Source organism: Chiloscyllium punctatum, chromosome 13 (genome assembly GCF_047496795.1).
Source record: "Chiloscyllium punctatum isolate Juve2018m chromosome 13, sChiPun1.3, whole genome shotgun sequence".
Taxonomy (NCBI): domain Eukaryota; kingdom Metazoa; phylum Chordata; class Chondrichthyes; order Orectolobiformes; family Hemiscylliidae; genus Chiloscyllium; species Chiloscyllium punctatum.
In genome coordinates, this window is record NC_092751.1 from 108,732,431 (window position 1) to 108,758,380 (window position 25,950).

The 25,950-nt window shown below is 40.1% G+C and overlaps 1 protein-coding gene across 4 annotated transcripts in view; it reads left to right on the top strand.

Annotated features, from left to right (window-relative positions):
* ccser2a (coiled-coil serine-rich protein 2a) overlaps positions 1-25,950 on the top strand; it is a 616,376-nt gene that overhangs the window by 560,000 nt on the left and 30,426 nt on the right. For 2 of the 4 annotated variants that reach the window (XM_072583585.1, XM_072583586.1), the window contains exon 11: positions 523-607. The exons of the other annotated variants lie outside the window; for them this stretch is intronic. In XM_072583585.1, coding sequence (XP_072439686.1) covers positions 523-607 — 85 coding nt within the window. The remainder of the gene's footprint in view (positions 1-522; positions 608-25,950) is intronic. 4 annotated transcript variants of the gene reach the window in all.

Sequence of the window (25,950 nt, forward strand, 5' to 3'; positions counted from 1 at the left end):
AAAAAGATGAAGATGCTGAAATGGGGATGCATTGGGCTTGGGATTTGGGGGAATGAGGTTAAATATCTTTCCTGAATTGAACTTATTCTGAGATAATCCTCAAAATTCATAACTACTTGTTTTTACTATATTATTTCACAAAGCTTTTTGAATATTGTGCTCATGAGCAAAATTGTCAGGCAACTGTTCAACCCTGAGCAGGTGTATTTGTGTGGGTAAAGGGAGATTATTGGCATTTCTCCTTTCCATGTTACCTTCCGAACTAGGTTAATATTTGATAACTGTAGAAGAACAAATGCTATCACTGAATCTTTTCACAGCATGTTTGTGTGTCAGCAATCAAAACTGATCGTCTAGAAATTCAGAGTTTGCAAACAGCTTGACTAATGCTTGGAGTCCCAGATCCTTTCTCACTGTGTCTGATTCTGTCCAGTTACTTCAGCTATTTCTGACATAATGTGTGTTTGTTTCTTTTTTGTTTGTTTTTACCTTCTTCCCTTCTCCCTCTTTTCTCCTGCACAGACTGAGCTCTCTGCTCCATCCTCCTCTCCCTTGCAGGGCACGTTCCATGGCAACACAGGTCCTGTCCAGCCGCATCGTCGACAGAGTGAGTGTAACACTCTCCAGTCAGACTCTTGTAGCACTCCACAACCAACACACTACAGTTAGCTCAAAAGCTTTCGCTTTATTTAGCAAGTAAGATTAAAGGTTTGACTCATGTAGGTTTCTTTAAAAATTTCCCTAGCTTTCAGGCAGTGAAGTACTTCTAAAATTGATTAGGTGTTTGTGATTAGCTCTTGCAAAGATTATTCATCTGGCACACAGTTCTGCCAGGCATAAGGTACTGGGGCTATGCTTACATTTCAACTTGCTGTAATGGGACATTGAAGTCCTTTTGAAGCAAGGAGGAATTTTCCTTTCATGTGAAAGAGCCACCTAATATTCAGCCTCTAGGAGGTTGATGCACACAGCTGGCTATCTTTGTTATACATCCAATCTTACCCGTATCTCTTTGATTAAAGGTGATTGTGAATGTTGGTTTAGAATGCCTGGATTAGACGTGTTCATAAATTGTAATTTCTCATTCACTGCTATTGGGCGGTGAAGCTGATTATCTGACCATGAGTTCAAGGGATATCCTTTGCTATATTTTAATTCCAAAGACGTTGAACTCTTACAATATTGCAATTAATGCAAAATCAAAATCCTCCATGATGAAAAAAGGTTAAGCGAATCATGCTTAATTTTCAGTGTTTTTTTCAGCCTTAGCATTTTCAGAACCTTCTCAAGGGCAGTTCAGGGTAACAAGGCATTCAGGCTTTGTCAGGATGGTCACATCTCCTGAATGAACAAAAGAAAACTCCCTTACTTTATTACAATGAGCTGAGTGATTAAACTGGGATTTTAACAGAAATTCACATGGATATTCAAGTACTTACATGAGGTCTTGGCATGGTGTTGGAGTAGAAGTATTCAGACAGTGAATTGAGAAATGGCATGTCAGTTTATGACGTACAAAAACTCAGGCTGCTCCCTGAACATGGGTTCAGTCAAATAAACCTTAGTGTGTCATGACTCATCAAATCACATTAGGACACCTGATCTAGCTTTCCATCACTATCTGCTGGCCAAAGCTAAACTGGAAAGGTTTAACAAAGGTAAGTAATCATTAAGTTTGTTTACGGAAAAGAATGGCATTTTCTCAGATAGTACAATGATTTTGAACTATTGAAGGTAAAATCTTGAAATTTACAATATTCTGTCAATTCCTCAATATGTTGCTGTACTGTATCGTATTATGCACTAAACGTCAATTGTATGTCATTATTAAAATCCTGTCAACTCCACTTAGGTGAATGCCTGTTAGTGATAATCTTTGTTGAAGGAGCTGTATTGTTCTGATTTTGTTTGTATGAATGAATGATTTTTCATATCACTGTTCAGGTCAGCAAAATATGTTGTTCTTTTCTTTTAAACAGAAGTAAGTGAGAGGATTATATTTCAATGTTGGTGCTGCTATGCCTAAATCACACATGTAAAAATTCACATGGAGTAGCCTGTTGTCGTCAAATTAAAATGGCAGAGGCTTTTAATGGCAGTTCATTGACTTGAGCCTGGAAAAACACAGTCTGGTATAGCAGCTGTGCCCCTTTAAGTACACTTGGTTCAGATATAATGTGATAGTTCACTCTTGTGTGATCTCGCGTTGTAAGGAAATCAAGCAATAGCCGCGCCATTTAAACTAATTGGACTGGAATTGCATTATAGCCAATACAGGTAAGGAAAGTTCGCATTCTACAAATAAAGGTCTAAATACTTCAGTTGTGTTCAAGTTAATTTGAGTTAAAGAAATCAACTTTATAGCAGAATTGATTGCAAATAGAATTTGACAGTGCAAAAGCAGTTTGTACTTATGCATGTGTTAATTGAATAGCTTGAGCAGTTTACTCATGTTAAACTCTTTTCAGCCTAGAATTGCACAGTTTATCATGTTTACAACTTTATTCGGTCAGTCCGAGCCAACACTTATGCATCATTCTTTCTATCATTTAGCATCAATTTAGAGCAATAATCTTATTGATATTTTCAGTCAAATGTCTGTTTCAGTGACCTGCAAGAATATTTTTCTTGTTTACAAGTGTATTTGCTGGGAGCAGGAACTAATTACAATGCATCAGAATCTGCAAACCAAGAAATCCACAAATTACTAAATTTGTTTTTCAGAACTCCAAGTTGAAGAACGATGCATATCTTATGTAACCTTTGGGAGCATAGTCTTTGCTCCTGAATGCTTCTGTCTTTTCTCTGAAAATGGCATTCCCCTGTCAAGAAGCTTCATTGTAGTGTCCTCAGCCTCTGCATTAATTGCCTTTCTCCTATTCTGTCTGAGGCAAAATAGCATCTTGTGGCTGGTAGCTGTGACATCTTTTATTCTCCCTCTGTTTCTCTCAATTATCAGATTCATAAGTGTATCTTAAAAAATCTCCCTGTCAGTCTCAGGTTCCAAAGAAATATCAGATCCAGTACCTTGTTTGATGCAGAGCAGAATATCTAAACAAATGAACAATTAATCTGCATATGGGCATTAAACATACTCAGCATTTACCAAAAAAACATATAACACTGAAGTTTCCACTTTTTTTTTTCATTCTTTACAAGCATAATTTCAGTTTGAGATCAACGTACATAACCAGTCCAATGTTTTGCTCAGAGATTTGCTAGTTAGATTTTGCTCAAGAATGAATCCATCAATATTACTCAATTTGGTGCACATTTCCTCCACAAATCAAACTTTGAACAGAATGCAGCTTAGAGATGCTCATTTACCTAAATCTGGAAAGTATTTATGTTTTGGAGCTCGTTTGGAAGCATGAAGAATGCTTCAGGAGCTGAATGGCATGTTCCTGTTCCTCCATTCCAACCTGCTTATTTGTAAATTGCTCTGCATTTTGTTTTCATAAAAATGTCTTCCAATAATGCAAAGATGTTCCCACACATTGTCTGTAGTGGGGCCTTGTAGTTATTGCTTAGGAAATTCGGTGTACTTATTTTGCAACATTTCTGATAATCTGAGACATCACCCTTTAATTGTGCTGTAATCAGAAGTTCCCACTAGTGGTGTTTATGAGACCCATCAAGGTCACAGCATGTCAACTACGGCATTTTGGAGTCATAGAGTTGTTTAGCAGAGAAAGACGCCCTTCTGCCCATTGTGTCTGTGCCAATCAACAACCACCAAACTACACTAATTCCATTTACATATAATTGGTCCATAGCCTGTTCTGTTCTGGCATTTCAGTGCTCCCCCAGTTCCTTCCTAAATATTGTAAGAGTACTTGCCACCACCACCCTCTCAGGCAGCACATTTCATATTTCTGCCGCCCTTGGGGTGAATAAACATTTTCTCTGACCGCCTCTAAACCATTGACTCCTCATTTTAAACTCATGTCTTAGACAGGTCTGCCATGGGAAAAGATTCTCCTACTCTGCTCTATCTATGCCTGTCATAATTTAGTATACCTCAATCCCTCTCCTGCCTCCTCTGCTCCAAGGAAAATAAACCCAGTCTTTCCTCATAAACTGAGACTTTCCATCCCAGGCAACATCCTGGTGAATATCTTCTACACCCTCTCCAGTACAATCAGGCCCTTCTCAGAGTGTGCCAATGAATGAAGTCCATCCAAAACAGTATTCTGCAGTATTTCATCTGTGGCCTAACCAATGTTTTATAAAGCCGTAATAAGACTTCCTTGCTCCTGTATTCTACATGCCACTGAATGAAGGCAAGCGTCCCATATGTCACCTTCTCTATTTACCTGTGCTGACACCTTGAGGGAGATATGGACTTATACACCAAGGTCCCTTTGTTCCTCAGTATGCTCTAGGATTCTGCCATGCATTAGGTAAATCCTTCCCTTATTTGACCTCCAAAAATGCATCACCTCACACTGATTGGGATAAAGTTCCATTTGCCATTGCTGTGCTCAATTTACCAGCCGATCTCTATCATACTGTAGCCTCAGGCCATCCTCCTCACTATCAGCGCTAAGTTTTGTGTCATCTGCAAACTTACTAATTATACCTTCTACATTCATATCCAAGTTGTTAATGTACATAACAAACAGCAAAGGTCCCAGCACTGATCCTGTGGTACACCACTGGTCACAGGCTTCCAATCACCATCGCCCTTTGCCTCCTTTTCACGGGCCAATTTGGGATCCAGTTTGCAATTCCCTTTGAAAGCAAGTTAAAAAAGCTGATTCACTCAAATAAGGTCATGTTGCTGGTGACAGGCAATTCTCAAAAAAAAAGAAAATTCTCACCTCTTTGAAGGTGAGAATGCAATGTTGTCTCTTATCTCAAGAGGGTTGGAATATAAAAGCAAAGATGTACTACTAAGACTTTATAAAGCTCTGGTTAGGCCCCATTTCGAGTACTGTGTCCAGTTTTGGTCCCCACACCTCAGGAAGGACATACTGGCACTGGAACGTGTCCAGCAGAGATTCACACGGATGATCCCTGGAATGACAGGTCTAGCATATGAGGAACAGCTGAGGATACTGGGATTGTATTCGTTGGAGTTTAGAAGATTAAGGGGAGACTTAATAGAGACGTACAAAATAATACATGGCTTGGAAAAGGTGGATGCTAGGAAATTGTTTCCGTTAGACGAGGAGACTAGGACCCGTGGACACAGCCTTAGAATTAGAGGGGGTCATTTCAGAACAGAAATGCGGAGACATTTCTTCAGACAGAGAGTGGTGGGCCTGTGGAATTCATTGCCACGGAGTGCAGTGGAAGCCGGGACGCTAAATGTCTTCAAGGCTGAGATTGATAGATTCTTGTTGTCTAGAGGAATTAAGGGCTACGGGGAGAACGCTGGTAAGTGGAGCTGAAATGCGCATCAGCCATGATTGAATGGCGGAGTGGACTCGATGGGCCGAATGGCCTTACTTCCACTCCTATGTCTTATGGTCTAAGTGAAGGTTCCTATCGTGAGGGAGTGAAGAGTTTCATTCTTAACTTTATAATACATGGATGAGATGAACACCCGATTAATTCCAGTCAGGCCAAAGTGTAACATTTGTTCATCATCAGGATTTCTAAACCTGAAATGATCTGGAAAGATCAGTAAGAAAATCCATTAGCCATTCCTTTTCTTTAAACAAGACCATTTAACATGAATATATTGCCTCTTAATTAGAGAGGCTTCAAACCTGGAGACTTTAATATCAAATTGAAAGGAAAATATTATACAATGTGGCAAAGGTTAGTAGTAGGCCAGAAAATTGAGATCATGTTAAAAACTGAGAAAGAAAATTTGAGATTAAATGAGCAAATAATGCAAAAAAAAGGCAGTATGAGCTTCTTTAAGTATATAGAAGGAATTAGACCTCCAAGAGAATGAGGTTAGGAAATAATAATGGGGAATCAGGGAATGGCAGAGGAGATGAATAAACACTTTGCATCAGTCTTCATTGTAGGACAGACTAACAGCATTCCCAAAAAAAACTAAATAATTAAGGCGTAAAATGGGAGAGGCCATATGTGTGTTAAATATCAAGAGGGAAAATGTATGAGAGAACCTAATGGTGCCAGAAATCCTGAATCTAATGGGGTGCATCCTAGCCATATTAGAGGGAGTAGCTACAGAGATAGTGGATGCACTGGTTGTAATCTTCCAGAAATTCTTCGATTCTGAAAAAAGACACAGAGGATTGGAAAAATGCTACTGTAACGCACTTTTTACAAAGGGAGAGGGACAAAGTCAGGTAATAGGCCAGTTATCTTGAAGTCTGGGAAAAGGTTAGAGTCTCTCATAAAGAGTCTAATAGCAGAACATTTAATAGTATACAATAAAATCAAATGGACTCAGGATAGCTTCATGAAGGCTAATAAATTCATTACAATTTTTGGAGGTAAGGATAGAAGTGGGGAACCAGTACATATAATATTTCTAAAAGGATTTCTAAAAGGTGTTTGATAAGCCACTGTACTTCAGGCTGCTTAATAAGATCGTATTGGAGGTAATATATTTGCATGGCTGGAGGAATGGTTAACAAGTAGAAGACAGAAGACTGTGAAAAAGGGACTGTAACGCGTGGAATGTCATAGGGATCAGTGCTGGGGCCACAGTCATTTACAATATAAATTAATGAGTTGAATGAGGGAAGTGAATGTATTGTAACCAAGTTTATGGATCGCACAAAAATAGGTGGGAAGTCACAAAGAGATGAGGAAGACACAAATGCTCGACAGAGGAATATGGCTAAGTGATTGCACAAAAACTTGGTAGATGGAATATAAATGATGTTATGCACTTTGACAGGAAAAGAGGGGCTGCATAATTTTTAAATAGATTGGGAGCATTTGAGGTTTTACACTTTGAGAGGAAGAATAGAGAAATCTGCAGCACAAAGGGATTTGGAGGTCCTCATGCATAAATCATAAAAAGCTGTCATCAGAGTTCAGGTAGTCGGGGAGGCAAATGTAATGCTGGCTTTTATTTCAATGTATAAAAATAAAGAGGTCTTGCTAAAACTATGTGTAGCACTAGTCAGACCACAGCTGTAATACATGGACTGTTTGGGGCCCCTTATCTGAAGAACAATATACTGACATTGAAGGCAATCCAAAGAAGGTTCATTCACTAGGTTGAGCCTGGACATGGAGCAATTTTCACATGAGGAAAGGTTGAGTGGTTAGAGCTTGTACTCTTTGGTGTTCAGAGGAATGCAAGGCAGCCAGTTCTTGGGGAACTTGACAGATGTGGAGAGGTTGTTTCCACTTGTTTCCGTCTAAGACCAGAGGATGTCATCTCAGAAAGAAATTAACTAGTTAAGGCAGTAATAAGGAGGGATTTCTTCACTTTGAGGTTAGTGAATCTGTGGAACATTTTACCTCAAAGGGCCATTGAGGCTGGTTAAGCATATTCAAGGTTTAGATCAAACAGACTAATCAATAAATCAAGGATTAGATTAGATTCCCTACAATATGGAAACAGGCCATTAGGCCCAACAAGTCCACACTGACCCTCCGAAGAGTAACCCACCCAGACCCGTTCCCCTACATTTTACCCCTGACTAATGCACCTAACACTACGGGCAATTTAGGATGGCCAATTCACCTGACCTGCACATCTTTGGATTGTGGGAGGAAACCCATGCAGACACGGGGAGACTGCGCAAACTCCATACAGACAGACACCCGAGATGGAATCAAACCCGGGTCCCTGGCACTGTGAGGTAACAGTGCTAACCCACTGAGCCACCAATGCACCCCAGGGATTATGGGGAAAAATCAGGAAAGTGGAGTTAATTGAATGACAGAGCAGACTCTGAGGCCCTAATGGCCCAGTTTTATTTCTGGGTCTTATGGTTTTTCTGATGTGTGTAGCTCAGTTTGCCACTGCCTAGCTACCAATACTAGTGAATGAGTTAATTATTATTCCTTTCACAAATGATGTATTAACTCTCACTTATTGATCGTGTTTAAAGTGATTAAAAAAAACGTTAAAAGGTATGACTCTGTAGCTTGGAAACTACAAGTTAGAACACAAGATGTTTGCTCGTTATCTCCTCACCTCAAACTCCCCAGATATGTTCAGAGTCATAGAGATATACAGCATGGAAACAGACCCTTGGTCCAACCCGTCCATGCTGACCAGATATCCCAACCCAATCTAGTCCCACCTGCCAGCATCCGACTCATATCCCTCCAAACCCTTCCTATTCAAACACCCATCCAAATGCCTTTTAAATGTTGCAATTGTACCAGCCTCCACCACTTCTTCTGGTAGCTCATTTCATACATGTATCACTCTGTATAAAAACGTTGCCCCTTAGGTCCTTTTATATCTTTCCCCTCTCACCCTAAATCTATGCCCTCTAATTCTGGACTCTCCGACCCCAGGGAAAAGACTATCTATTTACCCTCTCCATGCCCCTCATGATTTTATAAACCTCTATAAGGTCACCCCTCAGCCTCTGACGCTCCAGGGAAAACAGCCCTAGCCTGTTCAGCCTCTCCCTATAGCTCAAATCCTCCAACCCTGGCAACATCCTTGTAAATCTTTTCTAAACCCTTTCAAGTTTCACAACATCTTTCCAATAGGAAGGAGACATGAATTGCATGCAATATTCCAACAGTGGCCTAACCAATGTCCTGTACAGCCACAACATGACCTCCCAACTCCTGTACTCAATACTCTGACCAATAAAGGAAAGCATACCAAATGCCTTCTTCACTATCCTATCTACTGTGACTCCACTTTCAAGGATCTGTGAACCTGCATTCCAAGGTCTCTTTGTTCAGCAACACTCCCTAGGACCTTACCATTAAGTGTATTAGTCCTGCTAAGATCTGCTTTCCCAAAATGCAGCATTATTGCATTTATCTGAATTAAACTCCATCTGCCACTTCTCAGCCCATTGGCCTATCTGGTCCAGTTCCTGTTGTAATCTGAGGTAACCCTCTTCGCTGTACACTACACCTCCAATTTTGGTGTCATCTGCAAACTTACTAACTGTACCTTTTATGCTCGCATCTAAATCATTTATGTAAATGACAAAAAGTAGAGGACCCAGCACTGATCCTTGTGGCACTCCACCGGTCACAGGCCTCCAGTCTGAAAAACAACCCTCCAACACCACCACCACCCTCTGTCTTCTACCTTTGAGCCAGTTCTGTATCCAAATGGCTAGTTCTCCCTGTATTCCATGAGATCTAACCTTGCTAATCAGTCTCCCATGGTGAATCGTGTTGAACACCTTACTGAAGTCCATATAGATCAGGTGAAGTGGTACTCTATTTAGCTCATCATGGATCCTCGTTTCAGAAAGTAAACCTCTTTGCTTCACAAGGGGATATGGATCTGTTTCTTAAATATAGAATTTTCACCTCCATTAGCTTAAATGAAGAAATTTCTAATGTCAGTCCAAAACTTTTCTTTATCTAATTTCAATCTGTGCTCCTTGTCCCTTTGTAAAGTCTCAATTTACCATAATATTCTGCATTTACATTTCTGAACAGTTTAGTCTCATAGATAATTCAATAAAGTCATGGTTTATCCCATCCATGATGAAGACCTCGAAACTTTCCAGTCATTTTTCAGGACTCATTCTCTTACGAGTCATAGAGTCATATAGTTGTACAGCATGGAAACAAATCCTTCGGTCCAATTGGTCCTTGCAGACCAAATATCCTAAATTAATGTAGTCCTATTTGCCAGCACTTGACCCATATCTCTCTAAACCCTTCCTATTCATATACCCATCCAGATGCCTTTTAAGCTTATCCTAGGATAGGTGTCTTGTCCCAGTCGAAGTGGTGTCCTTCCTCATCCATATGTAAGGACATCCTAGGATGGACAAGCCAAACAGAGACACGCACGAGAATTCCTAGAAGCATGGTATTTGAACCGGAACTCTATCAACAAACACATTGACTTGGATCCCATTTACCACCCCCTGAGAAAAAGAACAGGAAGTGACATCACCAACCCAACGAAACCCAAGCATATAAATAGAAAGCAGGAATCATCAACAATGCTTTGCCAGAGACTCACTGAAGATGTTACCTATAATGGTGATGAAACAACTGAAAATGCACCTTCCAGTTCAGCGCGCATACCTTTCTCTACAGATAGTGCCAGGATCATTGGAGGCTGAGGGGTGACGTTATAGAGCTTTATAAAATCATGAGGGGCATGGATAAGATAAATAGACAAAGTCTTTTCCCTGGGATCGGGGGAGTCCAGAACTAGAGGGCATAGGTTTAGGGCGAGAGGGGAAAGATATAAAAGAGACCTAAGGGGCACCTTTTTCACGCAGAGGGTGGTACGTGTATGGAATGAGCTGCCAGAGGAAGTGGTGGAGGCTGGTACAATTGGCATCTGGATGGGTATATGAATAGGAAGGGTTTGGAGGGTTATGGGTCGGGTGATGACTGGTGGGACTAGATTGGGTTGGGATATCTGGTCGGCATGGAAGGGTCTGTTTCCATGCTGTTCATCTCTATGACTCTATGACCTGTTGAGTTTCTCCAGCATTTCTGTTTTTATTTCAGATTTCAATATATGCTATATTTTGCCTTTACCTGATTATTGTTTCTACTTGGCAAAATATTTAACATCTGATTGGTAGTTGTTCCCTCTGCAATATATGCTTTCAATGTACTTTAGGCTTGGTATGCACAAGAATATAGCTTTATTTTCAGCACTAATGACACAGAATGACCTCCGGTCCTAAACAAAGTACATGAATTTGTGTTCTATTTGATCTTTGTGTAATATGTGGAATTTGACCTGAACACAATGGCCCATACCATAACTTGCTCATTCTTTTCATCTCGAGTCTTGCCTGTCGTAAAGTGTCTCCAGTGCTTCCCTTTATCATAATGGGCATCACACCTTAAATTAATTCTTTATATTTGAAGCTAACGAAGGAACTTTGGAAACAAATTAGAAAGTGCTTAAGTAAAAATACATCTTCTCCTTTCCGTCCTTCATATTGAGAGTCATTATAAGACCATAAGACATAGGAACAGAATTCAACCAATCGAGTCCACTCCACCATTCAATCATGGCTGATAAGTTACTCAACCCCATTCTCCCGCTTTCTCCCTGTAACCCTTGATCCTCTTGATACTCAAAAACCTATCTATCTCCGTCTTCAATGTACTCAATGACCTGGCCTCCACAGCCTTCTATGGCCGTAAATTCTGTAAATTCACCACTCTCTGGCTGAAGACATTTCTCCTTATTTCCTTATTATTTGGCAAAGACAGAAAATATTGTGGCATGTAATTGGTGGTTGTAAGCATGTGTGATTTTTGAAAGTGTGGGAAGGGATTCTCATCTTAGTATGATAGTAAATGTTATGCAGTGAGAAGTGATTTGTTCATTTGAACCACTAATTGAACTGGAAGCAAAAGTCAAAATATTCAAAACGAACAGTCAATAGGAAGTGAAAGTAACCTTCACGTGAAAACTGTGAAATAAATGAACTGGGTGGTTTAAGAGCTCTGTAGAGAAAATGTGCAGTGAAAAGATTAGAGCCAATGTCCTGATGAAGAATCTGTTTACATGGCTTAGGATATACAATTGACTCAATTTCAGGATGATAGTTAATTCAAAATCCATAATATCCACAAAGGATATTTATAGTCGTTAAGGAACCTCCAGATTGTAATCTTTGGCAAATTGGTCTAAAAGTCTCATAAATCAAAAGCAAAGAAAGAGCCTGAACAGAAAGTAACGAGTGAAATGACCATCTTCAACAAGAGAGAATCTAATATTCTCTCCTTGACATTCTATAGCATTACCATAACTTACGTAATGCTATCAACATTCTAGGGGTTACCATTGTCCAGAAAATGAACAACCAGCATAAAAATACTGTGACTAAAACAGCAGGTCAGAGGTTAAGAATCTGAAGTGAGTGACACACCTCCTGACTCCCAAGTGCCTATCCACCACTGCAAGGTGCAAGTCAGATGTGCGTTGGAATATTTTCCACTTGTCTGCGTGGGCTTATCTCCAACAGCACTCAAGAAGTTGACACTATCTAGTTATGGTCTGTTTGATTGGCACCTCACTCACTTTGAACTGATCTGTATTGGCAGCAGTGTATACCAGCCACAATATGGACGACAGCCATCTGGGCTCCTCTGCCTGCAATCTTATTACCAATGTTGTTGCTCTACTGGAACAGCTTGGCTCGGAGAGTGGCAAGTTATGAAGCACACATCTTCAGTACTATTCTGAGAGTGTTGTCAGGACCCACAGCCTTAGCAGGATCCAGACTTCAGTTTCTTAATATCACATGCAGTGCATTGAATCAGCTGAAGACTGGTATCTGTGATGATTTTTATATATATTGGAAAATTTGTCACCAAATTGGATACTAATCTAAAAATTAAGAATAGGATAGACCTTAACCACTTATTGGCTACTCCCCATACAGCTGAAACTTTTCCTTATGTTTGATCAAGATCCAATTTCAAACTCTCAAGTTTGCATTTAACTACCTGAGTTGTATTCATTTTGATTTTTTTCTCGTCCTAATGAATGTGGTTAGTATGAAATTGTAATCACTCTGTCAAATTGCACTTTCTTCAAAGTCCTTGCATGGCTTGTTTCACAATTCTTCATCTTGTTGGTTGAGAACATACACATGTTCTGTTTTCCTGATTTAGACCCCAGTTGGAGAACTGAGAGCAGATTAGGGCAGCACACCATCGGGAGGACAGATTGGCCTTGGATGGAGTGCAACATAGCTTTACAAGAATGATACCTTTGGGGTTTAGGCTATGAGGAGCGATTATACAAATTGGGCCAGTTTTCGTTAGAATTTAGAAGGTTAAGGAGTAATCTGATTACAGATATCAAGATTTTAACAGGAAAATATGGTAAGTATAGAAACTGTTTCTACTGGTTGGTGGATTCTAGAACTAGGAGCCATTGTCTGAGAATTAGGGCCAGTCTGTTCAGGAGAGATGTTAGAAAGCACTTCTACACTCAAAGGGTGAAAGATGTTTGAAGCTCTTCCACAAAAGGTGGTTGGCGCTCGATCAGTTGTTAATTTTAAATGTGCGATAAATAAATTTTTGGTTAGCAAAGGGGTATGGGCCAAAGCCAGGTGTATAGAGTTTGGCTACAGATCAACCATGAGCTCATTGGCTGGTGGAACAGGTTCGTGGAGCTGAATAAGCAATTCCTGTTCTATGTTCCTCACTGCACCCAATTGCTCCCTTCCAGCAGCTCACTGACCAAATATGTTTGAGTTGAAGGCTATGAGGGTAGACCTAACAAATGGCTGATGCTGTTACTGTCTCTCCTCCTGACCATAAGACAGTCTCTGCATCTCTGTGACCAGAATTTGTTGCCTTACTTTCTTCTCAAATACTTAAAAACCTAACCTATTTTTAATACTTCCGGCCAGTTTCTAGTAATATTCTATTTTTATTCCCTTTTTTTCACCTTCTTTGCTGTTTTCTAAAACACTCCCAGACAGTCCCTCTGATTTTCTTGGAGTATTACAATAGGAATTTTGTAACAAGCTGCTAATATTTCAGAAGAAACAGTGCAATTGTTCCTGCTGAGACGTGACAAGACAGCAATTTAGTCGATTGTAAGACTGTTTGAGTAGCTGTGCATCTGAGGCAGGTACTGTTTAATTTACATAAGTGATAATCATCTATGATTTTATGGTTTGTCATAATTTCACCACAGGCACAGTTGATAATTGAGATGTTAAAAATAACAATAATACTTATACCTCTGAATGATGATCTAGCTGTTTCTAATCCACCACCTACCAGTGTTAAAACTTACAAACTTGGGAAGAGTCAGTTTCAAGGGCAAAAGGAGATTCACACTCCTGTAGAGAAGGTTCTGTGACATCCCAATAATTTCAGTTCCAGAGTATAGTACAAGTTATACCTTTGTAATTCAGCAGCCTCGAGGCTGGGCCTCTGCCAGACTGGAGGTGGCTGGATTAGAGAGGTACAGCCTCACTATAATTCCTCAGAGTCTGGAAGGAGGTGGACCTATCATTTCTACATGATACTGTATCTCAGCTATTGAACAATAGGCTGGATTTTCACTGCATTTGAATGACTCAGCAACCCTTTAAAACGGTGAGGATTCCCAACGCCATTCCTGGACCTTGAGTTGTGGGTAAATTACCACAAGCTACCTTTAATTTGGCTACTTATTAAGAAATCTCACAGACAATCAAATACTGAAACAATACTTAAACTTGATTGCAAGTAGCAACCAAAATAAGCATGTTAAGTCTCACAAACTGACTTGCTTCTTACCTGAGTGGAATTGAGCAACAATTCCAACCAACAGCGTCTATCTCTGGATGTATCCAAAATTTGATCATTGTACAACGCTGTTCTCTGGAGATCTACTCCCAAAGAATCCTTGAATTCTGATACATTTTTCTTCTTTCCATGTTTGTGGTGTGACATTATTGATGATTCTTTCGATTCTTTCATCCACAATAATGACTATTCCTCTGGAACCATCAAGTCTACAGCTTGCCTTCTTAACAGAAGTAGCTTCTGTTCTATCTACAATGCCTTGGCAAAGCAGCCAATGTAATCAATGACTCATCCCACGACAGTTATACTCTCTTCCACACTCTTCCATCGGGCAGGAGACACAAAAGTTTGAAAATGTGTACAATCAGATTCAAGAACAGCTTCTTCCCTGCTGATATCAGACTTATGAATGGACCTCTCATCTGTTAGAGTTGATCCAACTCTACACCCTTTCTGTAGCTGTAACACTATATTCTGTTCTATTATCCTTATGTACTGATGTAGGATATAATTTGGCTGGATAGCACGCAAAACAATAATCTTCACTGTATCTTGGTACATGCGATAATAACAAATCAAATCAAATCAAAATTGTTACATCTGCTACTGACAGTCTGTTTAAAGACACAGCTTTCCTGGGATTAGCTCCTTAAATATTACATTTATCCTTGTGGCATAAAGCATCCAGTTATCAAGCAAATGTTAAAGCAGTTTGTTTATGTAATTTCGACTCTTTTGTCTCCCAGGTATGGCTAGTTGCTTTTAATTTCTGTATAACAGCTTGCCCTTGCCCCTTAACAGTTTAATCTTGACAAAAGTTTGCTGCTTCTTTCAATCATAGTTATTACAGTTCTGATGTTTAAACTATCATATTTGTAGTTTTTGGGAATGCCTTTTAAGTGTGCAGGCTGCACTCAGCACTCCTGACCTGGCTGGTTCCATTTCAGCGATAGATCTTTCCTTCTCCACTGAAACCTTCAGGGAACCAGAGCAGCTTTCGGAAGGGTCAAGGTTCATGGCACCTCAGAGGTCAGTTCAAAATGTCCTCCTCATGCCCTTGTACTTTCTAGCCAGCCCTTTTGGCTTCTTGCATCACCCATGTTAAGATATGCCTTCTGAACAAGCCCTGTGACCACTCATGACTTCTGAGCCCATTTGCCCACCACTTAGAACCAATTAACCCAGTGCTTACAGTTAAATGTATTTCTTTCAAAACAAGCTTTTTTAGTTGGAAAAAGCAATTCATTGATAACCTTTCACTATAGTTTAAAAAAAACTCCTTACAACAGAACGATAGTCATCTCCAAATGGTCATGGAAGTGTTATAGCTTGGCGTAAGAGGCGACAAGGCTTGTTTGATGACTTTTCTTGGGATGGCATGGGCAGTGGGTCAGCGGATGAGGTCCAGAGGGTGTTTCTATTTTAGTTGTGTCTCATATCACCAGAGTAGGCCTTTTAAACATTGGACCTCTACAATCGATCCTGTGGTGGCCTCTGAACATTTTCCAGAGTTAATTGTAGTGGAAAAGTAAAAACATAGAAAGTAGGTGCAGGAGTAGGCCATTTGGCCCTTCGGGCCTGCACCACCATTCAATATGATCATGACTGATTATGCAATCTCAGTGTCCCATTCCCGGTCTCTCCCCATACCCCTTGACCCCTTTAGCCACAAGGACCCTGGCCAGCTCCCTCTTGAATCTATCTAATGAAGTGCCCCCAACAGCTTCCTGTGGGAGAGAATTCCAAAAGGGTTCACAACTCTCTGAATGAAGAAATTCTTCCTCATCTTAGTCCTGAACGGCTTACCCATTATTCTTAGACTGTGACCTCGATTCTGATTTTTCCCAACAGTGGCAGTATTCTTCCCACATCTCGCCTGTCAAGTACCCTGCAGCCTTTAGCATCCTCCTCACAGCAAACACTGCTACCCTGTTTAGTGTCATCTGCAATATTGGAGATATTGCATTCAATTCCTTTGTCTAAATCGTTAATGATTATTGTGAACAGCTGGGGTCCCAGCACTGAACCCTGTGGCACCCCACTTAACAATGCCTTTCACTCTGCAAAAGGGCCTGACAGCAGCTGGCACTGCCCAACAGTGTCGATCTTGCCCTTGTAGTGGGCACTCTGCTCCAAGGCAGATGGACCATAGAATGTTGCCCAAGTCCTGCCAACAGTCCCGTGAATAAAAATCCAGGCTGTGTGCTGAATAAGAAATTGTAAGAGTGATTTTAATCCCTTCTCCCCAAATCAGAAATTCAATCTGAACGTTTGTGGGTGTTTGGAAAGCTGGGATGTTTGCTATTGTTGTGCAGTGCTGAAGGTTCCTTTGCCCTCTCACACACACCTGCTGTGCTTTGATAGAAAACAACAGGAAACAATGTGTTCAGCTTCACCTTGCCGATCATACAGCGGCTCTCCAAACCATTCCGGCTAATCAGAAGGAAAGCTCTCTCCACCACCCATCCACTAGAATTTTATTATAGTAGCAACATCCTTGACAGCTGAGTGTTGATATTTTTTGTGGTTTGCAATGATTGCTTCATGGCTTCACTTCAGCAATCGCAATGATTTGACCTAGATCCTTCTCAGCCTTGCACATTTTATTAATTTGCTACAAATTGAAATTCTTTCCATTGTATCAGACACTATTAAGCGTTGTACTTTTGTATGGAGGATCTAATTGTTATATTGATGGGAATTAGACCATTTCAACATGGACAACCATGATGTCCCAGACCATGAGAGTCTGATGTTCAAACCCTGGCCAGGGTTGAGTTGGTTGATTTCTGTTGGTGACAGAGGTACAGTATTGCCACCAGCCATGTTAGCTCCTGACGAGGAAGGAACTATCTCAATGTAATTTGTGCAGCTGATTGCTATCCAATATTATCCTGGCATCTGTCACGTCCTTAACCACGCTACCTGTGGTGAGCTCTCAGCCGTGTGGACCATAACATTTCTCCCTAAATCTCTCCACTTTTACCTCCCTCTCCTTTAAGACATTATTTAAAACCTACCTGTCTCATCAAACTAGTGGTCACATGGTCCTGACACCACCTCCTGTAGCTCAAAATTAAGCGCTGACAATGCTGATGTGAAGCACCTTGAGATGCTGTACTAAGTTAAAGGTGCTCTCAAAATGCAAGTTGTTCATTGAGGATCAAAAATTAGGAATAAAACCTCATTTCCTATTGATCTGAAACTCTCTACACTTTACTTCAGCTGCTACACTCAGAAGCTTTTCAGGTTTTCACTAAAATCAGATTACCATCTGTTATTAATGTAATGCTGTTCTATCTATGATTGCAGTTCTAAAGAGGAATATACACATCAGCTTGGCAGATAATATGTACTACAGTTGATTTACTGGGGAAAGGTGTATAATGGAAGGGGGGAGATGAGTTGTTAACAACCATATAAATGTCATTTTTAACCCATTTTCCCTTCTGATTTATTCATGCTGCTCCTTTTATGACAAATAAATTGTAAAATTATATTTTGAGCATTACAGTATAGCTATCAACTTGCCATGACTCATCCCTTGATGAATTTGATCTGAATAGCTGTGAGCACAAAGTTCTGTACAAACAATGTCTTGGGAGAAACTTGTTGTGGTTTCTTGCCCAGTTTAAGTTCATGTAACAAATGAACATTTTACTTTTTAAAAAGCCCCCATTTTGCCATGAAACCAGTCTGTCTAGAGTTCACAGATTGTTCTTTGATCACTAAGAGAAAAGCAAAATACTAGAAATCTGAAAGAAAAGCAGTTATCTGATCACTACTATCTGTCGATATCTACTTCAAAGAAATCACAAGTTAATTGTCTGAAAAATCTTCCGTTAGGGGCTCTTAGTGTCTCTGTAGCACTCTTCAAATATCTCAACAAAGTTACTCCAGTTTCCTTAAATGGTGTTATGTAGATTCATCTTATTTCTGAAAAATCTATCTTTCAAAACTGTAGTAATGGTAAGGGACAAAAACAGAAATTGCTGGAAATACTCAGTAGGTCTGGCAGCATCTGTGGAGAGAAAGCAGACTGGACCTGAAATGTTAACTCTGATTTCTCTTTGCAGATGCTGTCAGACCTGCTGAGTATTTCCAGCAATTTCTGTTTTTGTTTCTGATTTCCAGCATCCACAGTTCTTTTGGGGTTTTTTTTGTTCAGTGATGAGAAGGGCTCTTGTTTACAACCTTTATGCCAGAAGCCCTTCATTGTGTGGGTATATTTTCAGTGCACACATCTGTCAAGGCAAGGTTAGAATTTTTATGAAATTCTGTCTGTTTGTTGCTGCATTTAAATAATTTCTGAGCAAGCACCTTTTGTGTAGAATCCAGATGAGATTTCCAGTCCAGCTGAAATTCACACAACAAATCTACAATGAAAGTATTCTAGGGAACAAAATTGAATTTCAAATCTGATGCCAGAGGCCAATCCATTTGTAGCAGTGCAGACACAAGTCCAAGTCTAATCAAATATTAACTGGGAAGTGGAGAAGACTGCTCTACATGAAATGATGTAATTCATAGACAACTAGCAGTTTAATTGAAAGGGAAGATAAATGGTGCTGCTGTGATTATTTTAACAACCCAACTCACAACCAATAATTTACATCAAAATCTGTGTGGTGTTCTAATTAAAAGCCTTAATAATTAAGGCTTTGCTATTGAATCTCTTTAAAAATAGAAAAAAAAACTGCAGAGATTTGAATATCTTACAATTAACTTGACAGATCTGAAACCATTTTAACATTCTCTGATTACAATAAAAATACAAAATATCCTCTTATTGACAATGGTGTTTTTAAAGCAAGATAGTCTTAGATATCAGTCCACTGTACCACAAAGCATTGGAGAGAGGATGGAAGCCAAATGCAGTCCTGATGGAGGCAATTGTCTTCCGTGTCTGAGAGGCTACAGAGATTAAGAGCCAACTGAGGAATGTCCTTTGAGTTGTTCCTGCTTCATTATCATAGCTTGATGAGATTTTCCAGTGAACTTCCTGTTATGGTCCAAGTCTGACCCCCTCAAAACATTTCATGAAAGTAGCCTGGACACGAGCTTTTCCAGTTGTTTTAAGAAAGTGTAAGGTGGATATTCCAGGAGGGATGCAGCTGACCCAACCAGTCAGTTTTAAACAAAACAGAATTTATTTTCAAGATTACCAAATGGAACACAAACAAAAGAGAATAGAATATAAAATAACTTAACTATTTAAAAACCTAATTAACTCTATCACAACTTAATGATGCTTTTCAAAAGACTTGCAACATCCCCACAAACACCTCTTGGCAAAAAAAGATAAAATTGAGCACAGGCTCTTGCAGAAAAGATGCCAGAGAGGGAGAGAGAGAGAGAGAGAAGGAGGGGGAGAGGATCACCATGGAATTGCTTCTTTGACCAGCAGTCTCAAAAACTGACTGCTTGCTAAAACCAAACCAAACCAGAGAAAGCTGAGCTGGGAGAATTGGCCACTCCTCTTTCATTGCACAAGTTTGTTTTTAACTTGAAAGCTTCTTCAAGTAGATAAACCCAGACAACTCAGTAACTCTACCTTGTGCAACACTTTTGAAAAAAACCAAGGACAACATATCTTGGTTAAGGAGCAGCATTGTCACACTTCCAGCAGCACCAGCACAGGAGTCTTGGCCACATCTTGCAGATCATGCCTTAGCTCACAGACTAGAAATCTTAACTAAATTAAATTTGGAATATTCCCATTGACAACAAGACCTCCCTTCTTCTACAGAAATACTGTGGTTAGAAATATTTGCCCTTCCATAAATCCAAGACATCTTCCTTTTACCATCTCCTACTGAGTCAGATATTTCATTACTCCCCTTATACCACAGGTATTGTGTCTGTAAATCCCTGCGTCATCATTATTTAACTTTGTAAGTTGAAATCTATTTTCACAACTACTTTTATTGGTGATTCCCTAAAGATGGCATTAAGGAAGCAATTGATTTTTCTTTCCCCTGCATTTCTTTGAATGCTTTGCCTGCAAGCTGTTGGCACCTACTCCCTTTTTATCTTCTAATATTTTCAAATTTATCTGAAATTTCTACTTCTGTTTACCAGTTTGAAATTCATCTTCTGTTTCAGACCTATTCCATGAACCGACACAAAATGTTTGCTGTCCTTGCAGTCCCACTACCTGTGCCATGATGTTAGATTTGAGCTGTGTAATCTTGGATAAACTGACTTTTCTCCCTTAACCGATCGCTGGGTCCCTTGCTGAGATATTTGTATCATCGATAGTCACAGGTGAGGTGCCGGAAGACTGGAGGTTGGATAACGTGTTTAAGAAGGGTGGTAAGGACAAGCCAGGGAACCAGAGACCGATGAGCCTGACGTCGGTGGTGGGCAAGTTTTTGGAGGGAATCCTGAGGGACAGGATGTACATGTATTCGGAAAGGCAAGGACTGATTAGGGATAGTCAATATGACTTTGTGCATGGGAAATCATGTCTCACAAACTTGATTGATCTTTTTGAAGAAGTAACAAAGAGGATTGAAAAGTGCAGAGCAGTGGACATGATCTTTATGGACTTCAGTAAGGCATTCGACAAGTTTCTCCATGGGATACTGGTTAGCAAGGTTAGATCTCATGGAATACAGGGAGAACTAACCATTTGGATACAGAATTGGCTGGAAGGTAGAAGGTGGTGGTGGAGACGTGATTTTCAGACTGGAGGCCTGTGACCAGTGGAGTACCACAAGGATCGGTGCTGGGTCCACTACTTTTTGTCGTTTATGTAAATGATTTGGATGTGAGCATAGGAGGTATAGTTAGTAAGTTTGTAGATGACACCAAAATTGGAGGTGTAGTGGACAGTGAAGAAAGTTACCTCAGATTACAATGGGATCTTGATCAGATGGGCCAATGGGCTGAGGAGTGGCAGATGGAGTTTACTTTAGATAAATGCGAGGTGCTGCATTTTGGGAAAGCAAATCTTAGCAGGACTTATACACTTAATGGGAAGGTTCCTGGGGGTGTTGCTGAACAAAGAGACTTTGGAGTGCAGGTTCATAGAAAGTGGAGAGAATGGGGTTGAGAAACTTATCAGCCATGATTGAATGGGAGAGCAGACTTGAATTAGGCTGAATGACCTAATTTCTGCTCCATGTCTAATGGTCTTATGGTCAAATAAATGTTCTCACTTTCTTTTGGACCTTTCACTGGCCCTGCTGTTTCTATTGTCATGCATTTACTCTCAATATACAAATACACATTATTGATTTATTGATTTAATAGTACCTGCTATCCTGTTCTCATTTTCTACTACATCCTCCTGATGGTTTCTTAAGGTCTTCACTTTACTTTAATGCTGGTCTCAGTCTGCCATGCTGCAAGTCATGTTAAACACATCTCTGCCTCTTTCTGCCTATTATGAACCGACTTTTAACTCCCCTTGTCCAGTCTCTCCCCACTTACGTTACCGATGCTTCTCGTGTTTTATGTCGGTTCCACAAATTCAGTTTCTTTGCCACAGCCACCTCTTTACCATGGACACGCAGACTCTTTTTATGTCCAACCCATCAGAGTTGTCTAAAGGCCTTTTGCATCTTCCTTCAATGGAAACCTTAACAGCCCCTTTCCACTGCCACCTCCTTCGCCTGGCTTAGCTTGTCTTCGCTTTGACCAACACCTCCTTTAACTCATCTCACTTTCTCCAAAGTATGGCTGGGGGTTCCCATTTGGGTCTCAGTGTTACCGGTATCATTGTGGGGGTATGGGGAACATTCCTTGCTTCAGTCCTACCCACACCATCTCCGAGAACTCTTTTTGTGGTACATCGATGACATCATTAATGCTGCTTCTTTCTCTCCTGGAAAATTGAAAATATGAATAATTTTTGTTTTCAATTCCCATCCTTCTCTTATCTCTATCTGGTACCTCTCGAACTCTTCCTTTCCTTGAATTTTCTGTTTTAATTTCTGGGGATAGTCTGTCCACCAATGTCCATTGCAAACCCACTGTCTCCCACAGTTACCACCACTACACTTCCTCCCACACCGCTTCCTTTAAATTTAGAAACATAACAGGAGTAGGTCATTCAATCTCTCAAACCTGTTCCACCATTCAGTATGATTTTTACTGAGCTCAATACCCTGATTTCGTCCTCCTCCATTATCCTTTGATTCTGAAGGCAACGAGAACTAAATTCCATTTGCCCAGTTTCTTCATCTCTATTGCATCTGGTCTGATGATGCCACCTACAATGGGTGTTTCTGACCTGTCCTCCTTGTTCTTCAGCTGAGGATTCCACAAACTTAATCATTAATACCTGGCAAAATAATAAGTGAAGATATCATAGAGACTAATTTGGAATTAACATGAAAGAAAGAGAGATTGAATGACCTACCAACGTGCTGCATTCATGTGATGCATTACGCTGATGCCAGCAATAAGGAGCCTTAGAATCCCCACAGTATGACAAGTCCGCATCAACCCTCCAAAGACTATCCCACCCGGACTCACTCCCCTACCCTATTACTCTACATTTCCCATGACTAATGCACCTAACCTACACATCCCTGAACACTATGGGCAATTTAGAATGGCCAATTCACCTAACTTGCACAGTGGGAGGAAACTGGAGCACTCTGAGAGAACCCACACAAGCACAGGGACAACGTGCAAACTCCACACGACATTCGCCTGAGGCTGGAATCGAACCCAGGTCCCTGGTGCTGAGAGGCAGTAGTACTAACCACTGAGCCACCGTGCTGCTCCACTGGAGACCTGATGGTAAGACTAGAGATCAGCCTTTCCTTATGGCCATGACTTGGAGGTGCTGGTTTTGGGCTGGGGTAGACAAAGTTAAAAATCGGGATACTGGATTAGTGGTGCTGGAAGAGCACAGCAGTTCAGGCAGCATCCAACGAGCAGCGAAATCGACGTTTCGGGCAAAAGCCCTTCATCAGGAATAAAGGCAGTGAGCCTGAAGCGTGGAGAGATATCTCTCACACACACACGACCCCTCTCACAGGCTTACACTAAACCAAGCTTACATCATTGCACTCACACACACATGCACACACTGACACGCACATTCAATCTGTCTTACATAGCACACTTACAAGCTTATGGAGTGAATTTATTTTTGCATAATTACATTTTGCTCAAGAACTGCATGAATCCATGTAAAACTATACAGAGTGTTTGTGAGTCTGACATAGCATTGGGTCACAGACAGACTCCACATCTATTGTTTAAAAATCTTGAGAATGTAATTTAAAAAGTTCTGGGTTTACATATGAAAGAACAGAAACCAGCATATCCCATTCTAAAAGACGAACGTTTTAATCTGAGACTGTTTACTGGATCACATCTCCATGACACTGGAATCCTTTAGCTTCAAATTCTGTGAGCATGATCTTAACCTCCACAACCACTCGATGAAGGAGCAGTGCTCTGAAAACTAGTGCTTCCAAATAAACCTGTTGGACTATAACCTGGTGTGGTGTGATTTTTATCTTTTCCTTATGGCAACAGAATTCACAGCAATGGAGAGCTGAGAAAGACACTCAATATGTTGACTGCCCATTGCCTTTGAAATAAGTTCAAATGGTGGCCAGGTCAATGCCAGAAATACACTTCTTGGCTTCAGTCTCCTGGCTAGTGATACCAAGACTCAAGTATTTTATTATAACAGTCACAATCGTCTGCATTCTCTGAATAATATATTGATTGTTAAATTTTGGCAGTTGATAGTACATAAAATCTCGTACTTATTTTCATGCACAAAAGGTGTAATTATATGCTTTCCCCAGTCACTGACAAATCACTGTTTAAAAGCAGAATTAAAATTTGCATCTTAAAAATTATGTTCATTATATAGAGATTAAGGGATGCTTGAGAGTGACTGTTGGTTAAATTAGTCCAGTATTCAGTTGAGGCCTGTTACTGATAAATTAAATTGTTAACTAGAAGACAGTGTACCCAATGTAAAAATGATCAGAATATGTATCTTTATAGCTTTTAAGTCAACATTTTCAAGTGTATTGTGCTATTCAGAAATCAAAAGGATGGTCAGGGAGTGTGGTCTCTCTAAATGAGTAATATTCGGATTGATTGAGCAGTTTAAAAGTTTACAACTTACAAAGGAGCACCCCAAACGACAGGCAATGCAACATTTAGATTTTTTTATCATTGCACAATAGTTGTTAAAAGCTTTACTTGCAGGGAAATAATCTCATGAATGCTCATTAGGAGAGGAACTCTACCCTTACCCAGTCTGACCTCCATGTGATCCCAGACCCATTAGTTGAGTCTTAATTTCCCTCTTGGCAGTAAATGCTGGCCTCGCCAGGGACAGCCATAGCCTGTGAATGGATTTAACAAAATGTACCAAAATACAACCAATGTCAATTATAAATATACAATCCCAGTGTATTCAGTAGTAGCTACCATGGATTAATTTACTTTCCCTAAGCAAGTTCTGATTTACTTCAAATATTTTCTGGCAAATTAGAAATGCTCTTGTTGCCTTTCATTTTAAGTTTAAGTCATAAGCTGAAAGTGGACAAGCTATTGTACAATAAAGCCAGAAAACAATTCAGATTTTTGTCAGATTGTGAACCAAATGCAGAATTTCCCATGGAAAGCAATGAAGGGGCATAGTAGATTTAGTAACTAGTAGGGTAAGTGTATTTCAGTTGGACAGGCATTTCTATCTGTTAGAGTAAAGGTAAAGGTAATGCCTCTGGATTGCATGTATTTGAGTTACAAGAACCACTGTTAAACTGTTGAAAAGACAATTCTGAATTCTGAATGGAAGGGGTGGGAATTGTGATACATTGTTGTGCTCCAGTTGACTGACGACCTGAACAACAGACTCATTGCAATAATATTTGTAGGTTTCACATTCTCAATGATGTCATTGTGTGTTAGTTCATGACTTGAACTCACTGGCTAATTTTGACCTTGAATGTCTTTATATGGTGGTGTACCTCTGGAAAGTGAAGCTTTAAACACGCTTCCATTTAGGGGCCTAAAATAGTAATAGTTTGCTGTTATCATGAGCAGACAGGGGACTTGAATAAGAAGGGCTGTTTTAGTTTTCTTCAAGAGTAGTAGTTACGATCCTCAGATCCAATCTTCACTCACCTGATTTGTCAAAGGAATTAATGTCCCAACCAGTTTACTTGTAAGGGTAGTCTGGCTTAAGCACCTGGGTATTTGAATGTCTTTCACAGTGAGTTATTTATTACCAACATTTGAAATATCTACTTCCAATCAACAGCACAGTGGAGAGGAATATATATCAGTTTGTCTCATCGTACACCTGTAATGGAAATGAGAGGGTCATTGCAGAAGGTATTTGTATTTGAAAAACTGAGCAAAGATTTTTGGTGGGGGAGAGAATTAAAATCCGGGAACAGGAAAAGTCCATTTAGTCCCTGGAAGTATCGTTGAAAATCTGAGAATTATTGACACTGAGTTTTGCATCCTAAGGTAGGAAAATCTTCTCCAGTATTGCCATCTACCATCTTGGGAGATAAAATATCATTGAGACAAAAAATGAAACTAGTTAGCTTCATAAATACGCAACATCTGAAATCTCTAAGCCTAGCGTCAAAGGAGAACCAAAGCCACATTTCACCAATAAAC